Here is an 18221-nt window from a genome sequence, read left to right as displayed (position 1 = left end):
ACTCTCTATCACAGACTACTAAAGTCACATTAGGGGTCCCACAGGGCTCCTCACTTTTGCCCACTGTCTTCAACCTGCTCATGGAGCCTGTAACAGAAATTCAGAGTTCATCCAACACCTAACATCCACTACCACATGTACACTGACGATACCCAACTATACTTACGTCTCCTCCCCAGAAGACATCAGTTTGATCAACGCAACTCTACTGAAAACTCAAAATTGGCTAGCATACAATACTGAAAACTAAATACTCAAAAAACCGAATTCCTCCTAATCACCCCACCCAACCAGTCACCTGACATTGAAGAATGGTTGAAACATCTAACAGCCCTCAACTGCATTCCAAAAGTCATTGACTCAGCAAGATCACTGGGATCAACTCCCGACTAGAACCTCAACATGTAGAAGCAAATCAGTGCTGCCACCAAAGGAGCAAATCACTATTTGAACATTCTAAGAAAATTAACCCCCCATCCCCTCCAACGACTTCAAGCATGCAGTGCAAGCCGTAGTAATTCCCAGGTTGGCCTATGGAAGTGCAAGCTTCTCTGGACTGGCTAGATCCAAAGTGGCTCCTCTAAGGGTCTCGCTCAGCTCTGATGCAAGACTCATCACCGGTTCAAAAAGAAACCGCTACATTACCCCCAATCTGAAATCCCTCAACTGGCTACCTTATGAAGCAAGAATCAAGCTAAAATTGCCTGCATGACACACACAGACTCCCACTTCAAAACCCCTAGGTATCTCGCTCAGTAGCTCGAACTGTCTGGTGGCTCCAGATCATCTAGAAGCTCCAACAATTTACTTCTAAAACCACAGAGATCCCACAAGAAGAAAACATACAACTGATCTTTCTCTGGGATTGCCCCGAGAATTTGGAACACCTTGGCCCCTGAAGTCCGAAGGAATCCCTCAACTGTATCCTTCAGGAAAGAAGTCAAAGTACTCCTTATGAAAAAATGTCTTCCCTTAGTCCTAAGATACCCATCCCGATCCCTCTTTCACACTCACGACTACTTCTCACCGGCTACTTTAGTGTTTTTGACTTATCAAACCTGACATTACCCTCTCTTTTCTTGACACTGCTTGAACATGCAGTTTTCTTGACTATGATATTTTTGTTTTTATTGTTTTATCTCCTCTGCTCTCTGAAAATTGTAAAGCGTATCCTCCCTTTTCTGGGTACTACCTTATCCTGTATTTTTTCTCAAATATGAAATTGTTTTAATTGCTCTGCTCTCTGTAAATTTGTAAAGTGCTCTGATACCCGCAAGGGGCATGTCCGCGCTATAAAAACAATCAAAAACAAAAGAGAGCGAGAATGTGTGTTAAGCAGTGTGGCTCAGGTGTGGGGGTGGCCGGCCTTTGGCCGGCCTTTGGATTGATCTCATGGCTGGCCTTCAAATTGATCTCATGACCTGGCTCACTTCTGCCTTTTCCCAGACTGGAAAGGGCCCTAGCAGACTGGAAAAGATACACAACACCCACCACATACCTGGGTACCCATGTAACATTCCAATGAAAGCTTATGACTGCAATCCTCTGAGGGCACATAAATGAGCAGTGTGGATGGTGCTGGACTCAGGCAGGCTTGCCTGTGGCTCACCAGCTGCATGTCTGTATCGCCGCCCTGGTTATATGGGGAGTATTCTTTACCCTCCCTGGATCAACTAAAATGCAGCTGTCACAAAATGGCGCAATCTGAAACTGAGTCTCTCTTCCGCCAGAGCAGAGCAGGCAAAATAAAAATACCAGCAGAGCAGGCAAAATAAAAAATACCAGCACCCACAAATAATGATATAAAAACTGTAGAATATAAACCGAACCCAATTCATTAACACCTTCTACACAAGAACAATGAGGGTAAAGTGGGTAACTGTCATTCCGAGGCGCGTCCACACCACGGCCATGTTTGTCATTACCCTCTCTAGATAAACTAGAGCGCTGCTGTCATAAAATGGTACCTCTGCTTGCCCCAATCAAGGGGAAAAAATGGCTTCCTAAAACAGAATCTGTCGGCGGCCACATTAGTGCAGGGAAGGTAAAATAAAAGTGCCAGCCTCCAAGTATCCATATAAAAACAAAGCCCAATTCATTAACAGCTTGTAAACAAAAACAGTATAAACAAAAACAATGAGGGTTACCATCTTGGTCACTGTCTGTCCACCCAGTTTAGAATGGGCTGTAGGATGCCTTTTTTTCTTTTTTTGCTATCTATCACCGGCAGGTAAAGCCTGGCAGTGTGGGACACTAAAAAATAAAAATACTAAAAGACTCCTACTCAAAGCTAGAAAGTCACATGGGTGGGGGGGGGGCATTGACTTTTTTCAAAAACAAACTCCCACTGCAAGGGTTTGTTTTTGACAAAAGAAAACTATGTAAAAATGTGACGGACAGCCTTCCTGTTTGACGGAGCCATCTGTAAAGTTTTTACAACATTGCCAGGCACTGCCAATGTTAAGAGATGTCCATAGGTTCAGGGGACATCTCTAGATTTGGAGGACGGTGTGTCAATTAAGGTAACGGAGATATTTTGTCTGTTACCCTGACAGATATTCAACCGTTCTCCATACTCTAAATCAGCCCTCCTCACCCTTCAAATGTAGAAGTTAGCTGATTTGGGGGAACAGGGCACATGCTAGCCCAATGCCTTTGACAGGACTCTTGTTACACTCACTCAGAATGATGGAATAATCTGACTGGACAACTCCAGACTTTCACAGAATTAAGTACATTTTTTGTTTTCAAATGCATTATTCTTTGCGCTCCTCCCTCTCTTTTTTCTCTCTCACTCTATTTCTTTGTAGCTCCTTATTCTGAAAGCTTTGGGGGATGGCTGGGATGTCCGTCAGGGTGATAGCGATTTACTCCATCGCCATGACAGACGAACAATCGTCCTCTAAACGCTAAATCACTCCCAAAGTCAACAGTTGGGCCCTATTGGTAATATCAATACACTCTGTACATATTTGCCCCAAAATCCTCATCATTGTTCAAAATAACATTGGACTTCAATTGCTGTTGTTTTATGTGCTTTTTTGAAAGAAGTCTTAAGCATTTCAGCTGTTATCATTATCTAAGCCCTAGATTTTTTACTTACAGCAAGATGAAAGGGATGCAGAATGGTCCTCGTAGTCAAGCTAATGACCATAAACAGGAAGGAAGATTTCACAAGAAAAATCGAGGTGGCTTCAGGAAAAGGTTCAAAAACAATGAGAACTTGCTCAAAGACAACCATGCAGCTACCTTTAAAGAAAATATAAATCTGGAACAAACGCAACCACCAAAGAGAGACCCAATGGCACTTGATATGGACCCACTAAGTATTTTGGTTGGCAACGATGCTGGTAAATCATTCATGGTTTCATTTCTTATATATTTATTTGTTTATCACAGTTTGTAACTATCCTGTTTTTATACAACCATAATTTGTTAAAACCTACATTGCAATAGACAAGATGATCTCCTATACAGCGCTGCTCAGAATGTACTGTTGACAAGGTCATCTTGTCTTACCAGCTAGGGTTCGGAAACCCAGAGAGCTTCCCTTTAGTGGCCTTCACCTCTGTTTGCTTTGGAAGAGCATCGCTGCCATTCCAAGCTTTTTTTTTGGGGGGGGGGGGCAGGATTACCATCCACACCCGTGGTGAAACCAGCCAGAATTCTTTTTCTTCCACTGCTTTCTCTGTAATCTGTGCTTATGGGCACAGCTCAGCTCTGCAATCACCAATCTGCACAGAGGAGGTACCATTTGTACGGGGTGATTCTCCCTTTCCTCTACTGAGTGATTTCCTGATTAGTAATCACCTCCGTATGTAGGAATCCACTCCAGTAGACCTTCAGAACTGTAGGATGGGGGCTCCTCTTCCTGACCACATGGGCTATCGAGTCCCCCACCACACAGTCTTTTTAGGAGATTTGGAGATTTCCCTCCAGTCTCCCACTCCAGGGGGCAGAAATCCCATCTTGATACTGGGCCTTCCACACCCACTGCTTAGTCTTTCTCCAAACTCCCTCCCACTCCTGCTCTCTGTGGTGGGTAGATTGGGAGGTTTACCGTGGTGGTCAGTCCTACATGAGACCACATCACTCACCACAGGAGGGCAAAACAGGCTTTCTTCCCGCTGAGGGATTAGCCCTCAGATTATCCACCTGGGGGGGGGGGGGGGGGGGGTGCAGAAAGCCCACTATACTGCTTTCTACTTTAAATATAGAAATTAAAACTCAATGCCCACATAGTCTTTCCGCACCTCTTGGGGGCAGATTTTCTCCATTCTGCCACTCCAGCTTCACAGAAAGCCCACTAGACTGCAGAGAGAATGGTTAAACAGAAAATGGGGTTGTGTGGGGCAGTTGGTCCTACATCAGGCCTCAGCAAATACTACTTTGATTCAATTTTGATTTCTTATGCTACCAGTTTCGGCCCATTTCTATTCATTATGTTAAGCCCATCAACACGTGGGGTACACTTTTTATCACGACAAGTGTAGGAACCCAGGCTGGGAGAATTTTCTACTGTCAGGAAGTTTTTAAGTTTTCTGTTACATACATTTGAGGAAAAATAGTTTCTTCACCCACAATTTGAAATGTGCAGGGCAGTCTGTGTTGAAAAAAGGGATGGGATCCATACAATTTACATCATCTCATTGGTCTCTAGTTTTCAGATATTCCCAGTTTTTTAGGTCTCGCTTAGCAGCGCGCATGCGCTGCTCTTCGAGACTTACTGTAAGGGCTTCAAAAAGTTAACCACACGCTTGTGCGTGTGTAGCCTATTGCTTGCGGTTACCCGCATGGGCGCCATATGTTTTGAATTATTGCGCCCAGACACTGGCGCGATAATTCAAAACATATGGCCTGGTGCTCGCGGTCGTGCGCACCACTCGCAAGCAGTAGGGGCCTATTCTCTGCGTGCCCGGGAATACCTGCACTAAACTACTAATTGTATTGGAACTCTTCAGCCTGTATGAGAGTCCACTCGGGCTTTAATGGCGTTGAAATTACAATAACGCCAATTAAATACCCACAGATCCAGGATAGATTAAAGATCTGATTAGGGACTAATGACGGTAAACATCCCCATCTTTGACCCGTCATATAAACGCCGCAGCGTGACCTCTGACTCCCTCTTGTAGGAAATATGCCTACGAATGAAAGGGGGCAGTCAAAAGCAATATGGTTAAATGATGCAGTTAATGAGGCGTCGAGGGGAGGAGGCAGGGTGCGAGCCCCACTGCTAGATGGGACATGTATGGGCGGTATCCTGAGGTGCATGCATACTCCCAGACGGGCAGCTTTCACCATTTTCTCTGTAACTATGAGTGGTCGCTGGGAGGGAGGCGCATTACCCCCCCCCCCCCCCCCCATCTCCTCCGCGCCCCTGGCCAACGGAAGATGGTGGATGAGTAACTGGCGGGTGCATGCTGTGTTTTATTGGTATCCCTACCAGAGACAGAATCCAGTCAGGAAGCGTGCTGGCCATCTGCTGCCATTCCGCCCTCATCTGCTCGTCGCAATTACAAGTGAGGAGACAGTGGGCCGTGTCCCGAACAGACGAGCTAAGAACGGCTTGCTCCTTTAGCGCACACGTGCCCATCTATGACTCGATATTAAATAAAATGTACTGTTTAAATTCTCTCTGCCACAGTATGTGGCCTAGGGGCCAGAGCTGCTGACTTAGGAGCTCCCAAACAAGGTTCGAGTCTCTGATTCTGGGCAAATCACTTAATCTCCCCATGCATACCAAACAAGCATTAAAAAAACGCAATAGGTCTCGCCTTTGATTAAGTTAAAGCCATTTGCTTTGCTATTGGTATTGTATAGCAAAGCAAATGGCTTTAACTTAATGAAAGGGGAGACCTATTGCATTTCTAATGCTTGTTTTAGGATACCTTCTTTGTTGACCTTAAGCCCAAATACTGCATCTGTCCCCCTGAGGAAGTTTATTAAACCGACTTTGATATTTGGAGGTCTTTCTGGGAGGGAAAAGGTGTTGTGTGATACATGCAACTGACACCACCCCCGATTTCTAATTTTCTCTGGTTCTTAAAAATGCCCCCAGCTGCTAGGATTTCCAGAGTACTTGTGGACACTGAGGAAAAATACTGCAGTCATAGCCCTTGGAAATTAAGACATACTATTATCTTAAAACCAAAGTCTGATGTTTGCAGGGATTTTCTGGGTAAGAAAAAGTGGTAAGAAACATGTGGGCTGCACCACACTGGACTTGCCCGGGTGTGTAATTTTGAGAAATGTCAGAGGTTGGTAGGATTTCCTGGCCGCCTGTCAGTACCAGGTCAAACACAACAGAATTCCATATCCCAAAGGTGCTTTTGAAGCTATTCTAAGGTCACATTGTTGAGCCTTTCCTGACTTATGTGTTAGGCTTATAATTACATTTGGGGTATTGTTTTTATTGGGACTGCTTGATGGTGTTTTACTGTTCTTCTGAATTTCTGAACTTTCCATCATAGATATGGGAAGGAATTTTATTGTTTTTGACAAACTTTGGCATTTTAGGGGTGGTTGGTTTTCTTAGGTTCCAGACAACTCTGAGAATTTCTGAAAAATAGAGGCCAATGGGTATGTAGGGTGATGTGGCTTCTTATCTAGACGTCTCTTCAAACATCAAAGGAAAGCCTACAAATACGATTTCCTCTCGGATTCCGTTTTGGAATTTGGTTGGCCTACACCTAGGGAACCCTAGCAACCCCAGGCATGTTTGAAAACTGGAATCCCATTGGAGTCCAATTTGTTATGGATTGTGTGGCTCCAAAACAGTTTTCTTACCCAGAATGCCAAGCACAAGTGGAAATTAGGATAAAGCTAAAGATGTTTTCTCAATTTTTATGAGCGATGCGTGTAGTAAGTGTGGGAACTCTAGCTGGGATACCCTTGGTCGATTTCTGCAGAACTTTACCTTTCAGAAATGTGATTTTTTTTTTTCTTTTAACCCTTAAGTTGACATTTGCACGGTATTATGGGTCACAAAAACTAACTGTGCCCACACAAGCCGCGCCACCCTGAGCTCCCTGGGTATCTTATTTTCAAAATTGTCTTTGATTGGTAGGTTCCCATGGGTGTCTGCTGAATCTGGGTCCAAATAATTCAGCATCCCACAATCCTAGATTGATTGAAATTCTAAACATGAATCCGCAGTCCACTATAGGGCTTTTCCTGTGAGGGGCCTTGGGCCTACACTTAGAAACCGTACCGCCTTTATTGTGAGATCTGTGGGATGGCTGGGTGATGGTACTTTTATCAATTCCTGCCCATTCAAGGATGTTCGCTCACAAAATTGTGAGGAAAGTCTACATTTTTAGCTCAAGTTTGACTTTTACAGGATATATGTATATTCCATGTCTGTAATGCAGATATTGTTGGACTGCGTGCGTTTTTTAATTTGTCTGCTTAAGATTCTCTTCCGGATTTGCTAACATGACCTGTATGTTTGTTGTTCATGAAAAATCAATTAACTACAGTTAAAAAAAAAGAAGTTCGGTTTTTACAGGGTATTTTTGGTAAGAAAAAGTAGTGGTATCCACATAATCTCTACCACCCTTTAGTCCCACGAGTGCCTAGTTTTCATAAATGTCTGTGAGTTAGGAGGTTATGCTAGGTGCCAGCTGACCCGATACAAACATCCTCTGAATGATTGAAATTCCGAGCAAAAACACGTGATGTTTCCACGTTGCATTTTCAGATTTTCCTTTTCCAAATAATAAGCTCAGACACATATGTGGGTTCCATTTTTATAGGGAGGAGTGTGGAATGCATGGTGGAAGAACTTTTGTCAATCCCAGCAAATTCTGTAACTTTTCCTCACAGTAATGCGTGGATAGTTTGTTTGTATTTAACCTAAGGTTGACATTTGCAAGGTATTATGGGTCTTCCCATGTGTATAGGTCTCCGAAATGTCTATGGTCGATAGGTTTCCCTGGTTTCTGGACGACCATGAGCCCACCTTCCCACGTCCCCAAAATAATTGAAACTCCAAGCAACAAAATCTTTTGTTTCCTTATTGCATTTTGGGGTCTTTTGTGGGTCAGAGGCTCACCCACACAAGCGTGGGATTACTGGATTGTAGGATTTTTTTTCGGTCCCTTTCAGATTCCTGATTTTTTCCACATTGTGTTTTGGGGCCTTGTCTGTCCCAAACAAGAGACCAACCCGTACATGTCAGGTACCACTTTGGTCTGGAGAAGTGTGGCGATAAAGGATAATCGGATATTTCCTGTAACAGGAAATATCCTTCTATCTGAGGAATATGTCTAAGTTTCTGACTTCCTGTTGTTAGAGAGTATCCGCAAGAAACACATTTTAAGTGCCCTCAGAATCAACTGGCGTTATGTTACAGCAAAATTCGGAGAGATGAAAGCGACCAACTGAGTTTTGTATGTACATTGAAAAAATGTATAGCTGTCCTTCATTCCACTTTGAATTCATAGATTATTAATTATCGAGTGATGCATAGTCAGTACAGAATGAAAATTCATCATAAGCCTTGCCTTGGTTATTGGCTGTGGGTATTGTGAGTCTTTGGTAAATCTCTAAACTGTAAATCTCCATAACCGAAAGGCTTTTATGTGTACAAAACAGTAAACGACTTTGTAGATCTGCCTTTAGTGTGCAACGTAATAGGTTAAAAACTTGTAGACAATTACACTTTTACTGACTTGCCTCCACTATTTTCTTATTTTAACAGTCAAATTCTTGAGGAGAAACTTGAGCGATCTATACAAACACCTCTTGCTGGATTTTTAAAATGTCTACTTTTCAAAATTGTATAGCTCTCTGGGTTCAGCTATGGTTTTTTTCACCTTTTCCTTAGATTTTTTTGCGGATTTGTAGAAACTGCCAAATTAGGTAATGTAGGCCAATACGTCAAAAACTGCAAAAAACAACCGCGTAAACATGATTTCCCCTCTGCATCTGTTTCTGAAAGCTAAGAGAGTGATCTTAGTTAGCACTGCGAACATTTTGTTGGTGCCATTTTTTGAAAAGCACAATTTTCAGGGCACTTTTTCAATATATAAAAAAAATGCCTAATTGCTCATTTCTCAAGACCCTCGGGGGGAGAGGCGGGGGCTTCGAGGGGCAGTTATAAAGGCTTAAGCGAGAACTGCATCGAATGTCAAAATATTGCTTTAGCATTCTAGGAGTATGAAGGTTAACAGCACAGTGGTGAATAATATTAGTGAAACAGATACTGCTAACGCAAACCAAACATCTGTTATACAGACAGTAAATGATATTGTAGTGCTACAGAAACATCAAAATGAATGTTTTTTGATAGCATCAAGGCAGCTTGTGACAACACCTCTTATGCCCTGGCAGTGAACAGGCTCCTTGCTTGCCACTACAGACCGTCTCCAGGATATCCCACTTTTCTGTCTTCCCATCCCTCACCACTTTGTGGTGCAGGCCTGATCATGCCCTAAGCAGAATCCCCCTGGAAGCGAGTCCAAAAAGCTGGAGGCTGTTAGTAAAATAGTTTTCCATACTGACAGTTATGGGCCTTCGTTCCATGAATAGACACATGCCTACTTGCTAGGTACACCCACGCCTTGTGAAAAATGGAGAACCAGATGGTGCCTAGCTTTTCAGACCTCTTAAAAGAGCACTTTTCAGAGACGGTACGCAATGCCTGTTTGCGTTCTGCCTGTTCATTCTAACAATGGCAACCCCTGTCTTCACAAATGTGATGGCAGTGGTTGCAGCACCTCTGCGTAGGCCAGGGATCTTAGTGTTCCCATACTATGATGCTTGGCTGCACCTGGTAGATTGGCCGCAACTAGTGTCAGATCTCTTGAAGGTCAAAGCATCTCTGCTATTCAACCTGGTATTTTCCATCAATCTGCCTAAGTCTCACTTAGAGGCTTCTCAGCACCTCCTGTTCACAGGGGCAATATTGAATATAACATCTTCAAAAGCCTTCACTCCTCCACAGACATTCAGGATGTGATTCTGATATTGCGTGTGGTAGCTTGTGTTCATTTCCTTACAGTTCTACACCTGATAGGTCTGCTTGCTTCCTGCATTCTACTGGTCACAAACTCATGTTAACACTGATGACTTTTTATCGGTGCCTCTGTCTGCAGTGGTTCTGTCATGGGGCGATCGGTTGAACAGTATTGGAGTCTCCCAGAACACTGCAAGGGACTTGCTGTGGTTGTGGGTAGGGGAGAATTTGATGCAAGGGATTTCAATTTTGCAGTCCACGAACAGTGATGGACACATCCACCTGGGGTTGTGGTAGGCATCTAGAGGAACTGAAGATTATAGGCCTGTAAAGTCCAGGAGAGCAGATTCAATACATCAATCTTCTTCTGCAGTGGGCAATTTGGTCCAGAGGTTCTTCCTGCCCTCCCTTTATGGCTATTCTGTCCAGATCTTGACAGACAACTCACCCGCAATGTGGTATGTCAACAAGTGGGATCTCATCTTCTCTGCCAAGAAGCCTTGAGACTCTGCACGAGTCTGTACCATCTTGCTGACCACAAGTGGCAGGTCCACTCAGAGGTAATTCTGGACATCTTTGCCCTGTGGGTTACCCCTCAGATGGACCTCTTCACCACTCGCAAGAATGAGCCCTGCCCCCAGCTCTGGGCTGTCCAGTTTCCATTACAGGGAACCTTGTTGGCTCCATTTCGGTTGATGTGGAATTTTCAGCCTTACTATGCATTTTCCAATACCCTTAACTCCTCAGGTATTAAGGAAGCAGTGCCTTGACTGGACCCAAGTCATTCTGATCGCCCCAAACTTGCAGAGGAATGTGGTATGCAGACCTCCTGCGACTCTCCCTGTGTCCTCTGCTCTGACTATTTCTCAAAGCAGACCCCTCTTCCAATCAGAGGGCAAGGTTCTGCACCCCTTCCTCTATAGCCTCCATCTTCATGGCTTGAGATTGTGTGGGGACACATGAGCTACTTCTATCTGCTGCTGGAGGTGGTGGATCAGTAGTCTCTGCTCGATATTCTATTGCTGGCCTTTTGGCTTTCATTTGCACTCCTAATCGGCATATTCCTGCTATATGATGGCCGATTTGGATGAGTGATGGTGAATTGAGTGTAATATGAGGTGGAAGAAACTTAATGTCCTGATATCTGTTTAGGACGAGGCAGCGCAATAGTTTGAGCTCCTGTTGCTGATCTTTTTGTAACTTTGCGGGTCACATAATGTCGAAAGGGCCTACTCCACCTTTCATCCTTTTGAGATCCGGAAAAGGAGGACTATTGATGATAGGTTTCCAGAGGAACCCATCTTAACAGAAAATGGATGGCTTCATCCTGAGCATTTATTTAATAATAAAACGGACTATGTGGGTTAATCTTGAATCTATTTAATGAATGTGGTTAGCTACGCAGCCCTTTATGTTCATTAGTCCTAAAGTGTTTTTTGTGCGCGCGCGCCCATGACTCAGCTGGCTAATCATCTTGTATTTTGTTTGACTGATATAATTTGAGATTTTTATCTCATTACATGAACAGACCTGCCTTATTTCAATTGTGAAAAAAGTGTCAATGTCACAGAAAACGCAGTGAACTGTCACACACATGCACACTGAAAACCTGAAAATGTTGCAATTAAGCAAACTGGAAACTTGTCACCTCTGTTTCAGCCTTTACATTATTTAACACAAAGCAGCATCTTTCTGATCTCTTTTTGGACCGATTTCATCCAGCCCCCTCCCCGCACCCTGTCTTATCTTTTATGATGCAACAAATGGTACTTGACACCCTCCATATTTAGGTGGGCGGTTTCAAAAGCATAAGTTTGGAAATCTTGTGAAGGATTTTCTCAACATTGATTTGTGCAGGTAATCCCTTCCTACTGCTCGTACTTGTATTAAAAGAAGAATGGCTTCTTTCTTTCATTACATCATGTACGCTATGGGCAGTGAGCGTAACATGTGGCAGACTTTGGAGTTTCATTTCACAAAGAATTGGTTTTGGTCTCGCCTATCATACAGCGTAAACTGTCTGGTTGCGAAAGGCCTATTGTGAAGAGAGAGTCTGGAGCCTGTCCATTGCTTACCCTGGTTGGCTTTATTTTCACCCTTATTGCTTAGCTTGCTGCTTATTCAGTGGATTTTCTTGTCCCATCATATACATCTTGTGTTTGCCCCTTCTCTAGAGCATGGCCTTTATAACATCCTTTTCCTTGGCTGACTTGTTTTGTTCTACTGCTCACTTTCAATTAACACCTTTTTTAGGTCTCACATAGCAGCGCGCATGCGCTGCATATGAAAAGACTTTTAGCCATCGCTTCATCTTTGCTGCCCAAAATGTGCACGCATTCCATTGCTTTGGATAGCAACGCGTGCACGTTTGGCGATTCCCTTTCGGGAGCGAGCTTTGAAACCATCTGTTAGTAATTAACAGATGGTTCCTGCTCGCTCCCGTAAGGGAAACAGGAGCAGGTCCCCTCCTCTCTCCCCTCCCCCTGCTGCCAGTGCGGGGCCCGCACGCTTGTTAGTCATGTATTTACCTTTTAGTGTTTCGTGTCCGTAGGCTTCTCAAAAGATCGGGGATGTTGAGGCGCAGGGAGAGCAGACCGAGATCTGCATAAGATCACACTGCTGTTTGAGGTCAGCACCACCGAGGCTTCAATGGAGGGCCCTGACATGTATTTGTGGCCTTTATCCGTCAGATCTTGGCACGCCAGAGTGCCCAGGCCCTGTTCAGGATAAGACGTAAGTAACATTACATCGCACCAAAAATAGAGCCGTCAGTGCTAATGGGACTGCAGGATTTATGAGGTCTTTAAAAACCTCAATCCTGCAGCTAGGTGCACCACGGCGGCTCATTGTGTTTACAGGAGATTTAAATCATGGTGGGGGGAAGGGGGCGGCCATAATGGGTTAGAACCAACACAATGCGGAGTGCTGGCAGCGAGCTACCACAAATCATGGACACGAAGGAGCGATCTCCGTGTTTTCAATCAAATCCGCCAAAAAGGAAAGTCGATGAAAAATTGTGATCATTTGCAAATTTTGTAAATAAAATGTTTTACAGCTATATGTAAAAAAACCAACCTTTCAAGTGAGATTTTGGATGCCCCTAAACCTTTTCCAACCAAAACCGTCATCGTCGGGCTTTTAAATGGCAAACACGTGCATGTAATTCGACATTGTGGCGGGTGTGACCTTCTTCTAACGTTGTGTGTAAACGTCCCAGTTCTAGACATTGGCCGGGCGTTATTGCCTTTCGTCAGGCCTTAATGACCATGAGTGACACTTTCTTGCAAACAAAATCAAGCAATGAAGACGAGGGAAACCTAGAAATTACACCCATTTGAGCAACGAAAAACTCTAAGAAGATCTTAAAACTTCTGCAAAGCACCAGAAATGGAAGGGAACGAACTTCGCAGAAGGGCCTTGTAGTTATAAATGAACGCCAAACTGCTGGTAATATTTAACCGGTTTATCAAAGTAAAAGAGCTTGTGAAGAAGCGCACCCCAGATGCAGACCACATGCCTGAGATATGCCACTTTGTTTTAACTTTAGCAAAGCTAATGGATGCAAACTGAATTCCTGCAGTGAACATTCCCTGTATCAGTAAAACCTTTTATAGTGAAAATTCTTGTCTGGTCAAAGGAGTGCTTAGCAGTCCCTATTTTCAGCGCATCACCCGCATCACCTTTAATACCTGTGTGCATCTGACTGCTCCTTGAGGCTTCAGTCAGCCCCACTGTTCCTGCCATATGACGCAAACCTGGGGGTATACTTCATTCACTGTAAGGCGGGAAAGAAAGCACTACCGCGTTTATAGCGGAAGTGACACCACTTCTGTCTTGTGGTGAGAGGGTTTTCACAACATAAGACAAGGGTTATATGGCGCAGGAGTCACCTATCGTTTATACTTGTAGACATGATATGTTGAGTGTACGGGCGAGAGAAATATCCAAATATAAGGCAGTGATTGTGGTTGTCTGTACTAAAAACATTGTGTTAACACCCAAAGGAGCTCTTCTGTGCAAACTTACAAACATCATAAGGGTCTAAACCTTTGACTTAGTGTGCAGGCAGGTCCTTGGTGCCGGTAAATAGATAACTGCGCAATATTCGAAGGATTGAAATTTATGAACTGGAAGTAACAAAAGAATCTGTGTCCAAAGCTGTAGCCCACTTACTTGCCGACATAAAATGCAAATCTGTGATCTGTGTGTTACACAAGGTATTTTGCAGCAGGCACATCAACCCCCGATGCTACTTTGAGTCAAAACCGAGACTAAGCAAACCCAGATCTCTTCTGGAAGTGCATTAACCACCAGACTTTTTTTTATTTATCAAAAAGGATTCCTTTCTGTGTATTACTCTTTTAGTTGGTGACCATGAGGCCTACACATTTAGATCAATAACCTTTGATTTTTGACTGTGACACTGGACAAATATTATTACTCCAGACTAGAATATACTTTTTGTTACTCTCAAAATTTATTTTTCATAGGAAAACACTTATGTTCAATAAAATCATATTTTAACCCCTTCGCTGCCGCGGACATTCCGCTGCAGCGCTGGGGGGGGGCAGGGGGGCAGCGCGGTGGGCCTGTGCTCATGACGGAGCCGCTCCGTCATGAGCCACAGTTGAGCTGTGCTCATGACGGAACGGTTCCGTCATGACTCCGCCCATTTGCGTTGTCGCCCCGCACAGGCGGGGAAACAGCGCCGCGCAGGCGGAGCGGCCGCCAACAGGATTGTCATGACGGAACCGTTCCGTCATGAGCACACGGCAACCGTGGCTCATGACGGAACGGTTCCGTCATGAGCGGGGAAGGGGTTAAAATTGCATTCAATATATACTCTGATTGGGTGCTCTGGTACAGTCTTATATATGCTATCTAACAATTCCGTATTACGGTATCTATCTCAGAGTCACACACAGTTCAAATCATGTACTTTCAAAATTGCAAATTAAATACTACACAAATACATTTCATATGAAAACATATGAAATGTATTTGTGTAGTATTTAATTTGCAATTTTGAAAGTACATGATTTGAACTGTGTGTGACTCTGAGATAGATACCGTAATACGGAATTGTTAGATAGCATATATAAGACTGTACCAGAGCACCCAATCAGAGTATATATTGAATGCAATTTTAAAATATGATTTTATTGAACATAAGTGTTTTCCTATGAAAAATAAATTTTGAGAGTAACAAAAAGTATATTCTAGTCTGGAGTAATAATATTTGTTCAGTGTCACAGTCAAAAATCAAAGGTTATTGATCTAAATGTGTAGGCCTCATGGTCACCAACTAAAAGAGTAATACACAGAAAGGAATCCTTTTTGATAAATATCTGACACCCAGTCCTTTCTGGTCCCTGGGAAACTCTCTTTTTTGGAGATTAACCACCAGACTTACCTTACCATTATTATTATCCCCTGAAATGTGCTGGGCACGCAAAGATTTCTACAGCGGATGCTTTAAGCCATAAGATATTTTGAAAAGCAGCCTCTGTAACCAATTAATTAAGCAGAACACATTTACTGGCACATTTGTCCTTGTTGACAATTTCTTTGCCAGAGTTGGAAAAAAAAAGTATAAGTTGCCTGTCAGACTTCATGACTAGGGGTGGGCGGAATTTGCGGAATTAACCTTCGCAAATTATCGCGAGAATGTTTAAAATTATCGCAAACAAGCAGAAATATCGCGAAGATGCGGAAGTTTTTTTCCGGCACGTTCGCGAGATTTTCTGCATGGTTGCGGGTCGCCAACTTACCCATGTGGTTGCTTGCGGGCGCGGCCATCTTGTTTTGAGTTGTTCTCGCGGTGCATGATCGCGAGAAGAAAGACGTGATCGCGCGACGCATGACGTCACTGCGGGCGCGAACTGTCGCGAGACAGCGCAAATGGCTAAAAACAATACAACATCTCATGGAGAACGCGACCGGATCAAGAAAACTTGTCGGCGAACGCAGGGATTCAGGTAAGGCGATCGCGCGCGCGCGAGAATGTATCATTTTACAGCGCGAGCAAGAAACAAATTATCGCCAAGCTGCGGAAACCGGAATTTTTGACATTTTCGCGCTCTCCGCGGAACGCAAAAATGTCAAATTATCGCAATTTCCGCGAACGAAATTTTTGCCCAGGCCTATTCATGACTCTGTTCCTCATGACTCCGCCCCTTTTCATTGCCACACCTTGACATCCTCTTTATGGTTTCTCCGAGTCATTTTTTTCTAATTCCAGCACTGATGAGTGGGAGGAAACCCTCAAATATGAGTCCATTAGACCACAAATGAATGCAACAAAAGGGATTGTGTGGTTTTTGTGACAAGGAGTATGTGGTTATGTTTTATCTGTGCAGTCATTTGAACGCTACGACTCTTCGTAAAGGAAATTAAATCTTCCTTAAAGTTGGATTTTAGATTCCAGTCTTTGTTTTGACTATCGAACCATCACTCTGTTGGCAGAAGTTCATTTTGGGCCGAGCTGTACTTGTGTAACGTAGCACCCAGTTATGCCTTAAGGTCCTGTTAGCAAAGTGTATTGTATAGATGTTTGTTAAACCTTATAACTGCACTTACAGAACGATTAATAACCTTTAAAAACAGAGTGGTATGGAAAAATGAACGTGTACCAGGTACACCAGACAGTTCTGTTGCAAATAAAAACATGCATTTGAATACAATGTTTAACAAGCATTGACAAAGCCAGTAGGTCTTGCCTTTGGGAACTGTTGGCAATTGATTTTAGCAATATCCTACTGTGTGTATATATTGCATATTTTAAGTAATTAAAGATTTTGAATTTCTTGACATTTGCAAACCATCTTTCCTTCAATGTAATTTTGTATTGGAATTGTAATTGACTTTATGAAATATTGGCATAGCCAAGAGGCCTCAGCTCTAAAAGACTGAGCTACTTGGCTTTCCAAAGCTTGAATGGTACTTGTGAGGAGTGGAGTCGGCATGTTAAGTGTCTGGGTTAATTTGGGTTTTGGGAGGTTGTTCATAACGGGGCGCTCTGTAGCTGAGGCTGAAGATGGTGTGAGTCAGTGGGCCATTACAGTGTTCAGATTACCTGCTCATTCAATCTTTGGCCTTTCTACTGAACACATAGTGATGGTCACACATGCACCATTTGTAATTCCCTTTTCCTGATTATTTACAACAAAATCATTGTTTTTACTTATTTATATCAAACTGCTAGAAAGTACTTACAAAGCCAACAAGTATGGCTTGGTTTATGCATAAGTTTGTTGTGTGAAATGTCTGGATGTAATAGCAGCAAACTCACAGAGGCACCTAAATGCCGATCAGGCAGCATGTTGTATGAAGCACGGTATTGCAAGCCACGTTTTTTGTCATGCCTCTAATTAGTTAGGCCACACCCCTATTAGATACCCCCTACACTTTTTTTATCTCCTTAAATCACTGTGGTGCACTATAAGCACATGGGAAAGAGCGCAACACAGAGCGCAGAGGTGGAAAAAGGTGCACACTAGAGGAGACAGCTGGAAAACACTTGCACTCCCATGGAGTGCTTAAACAAAAATAAAGTAATTCCTGAAATATTAGCAGTGGAAGGACACAGGTAATGCATCTGTGCTCCAGGGGAACAGGAAGGAAAAAGAGAGAGGTAAGCTCATACATGCTAACAAAGAATCACGCAAATGAGAGTGAAAATAAAGCCTACCAGTGGTAAGCTAACAATATGTCTTGCAACGTGTCCGCGCTCTCTAGTAGGCTAGACCTAAAAAGTGCCCCATTACATTACCCTGGTGTTTAAGGCACTGGTGTTCTCACCAGGCCTGTGTATTACTATTTGCACTTGAGCAGCCACACCCCACTGCTAGAAACTCTTGTGAATGATTGAGGCTGTTTTATGTATTGCCAGTGTGTTTTGTTTATATTGTGTGCCGCTGGTGAATTTATCCTGCTGGTTGGTCATCCTTACCTGTTGAAGGAGGTAGTGTGCCATTACTTGCTTTTAAAAGGTACTATTATGCTTGTTGGTTTGTACCTTGCCTCCTCCTTGATTTGGTTTGAGATGGCTTGTGTTGATATTTTATTCATTGTATCACACGGCAGAAGATGTCATTTCACTACTAGACCTCAATCTTGTGAAATATCCATTTCAATGGAATTCTTAGATTCAGTCCGAGTCCTTCCTTCCAGCACTCTGATCTCTAGGCATGACAGTCCATGTAGATAATGTGTACACTAATTCACTCTACAGAGCTCTGCCATTGCCCATTGTTTAATT

General features: G+C 43.4%; 1 protein-coding gene across 1 annotated transcript in view; it reads left to right on the top strand.

The window, feature by feature from the left end:
• Positions 1-18221, top strand: part of NUFIP1 (nuclear FMR1 interacting protein 1) — a 333972-nt gene that overhangs the window by 251859 nt on the left and 63892 nt on the right. The window contains exon 7 of the mRNA XM_085621822.1: positions 3106-3350. Within this exon, the coding sequence (XP_085477948.1) occupies positions 3106-3350 (245 nt within the window). The remainder of the gene's footprint in view (positions 1-3105; positions 3351-18221) is intronic.

Source organism: Triturus cristatus, chromosome 8 (genome assembly GCF_964204655.1).
Source record: "Triturus cristatus chromosome 8, aTriCri1.1, whole genome shotgun sequence".
NCBI lineage: Eukaryota > Metazoa > Chordata > Amphibia > Caudata > Salamandridae > Triturus > Triturus cristatus.
This window is presented reverse-complemented; position numbering and strand designations above follow the sequence as displayed.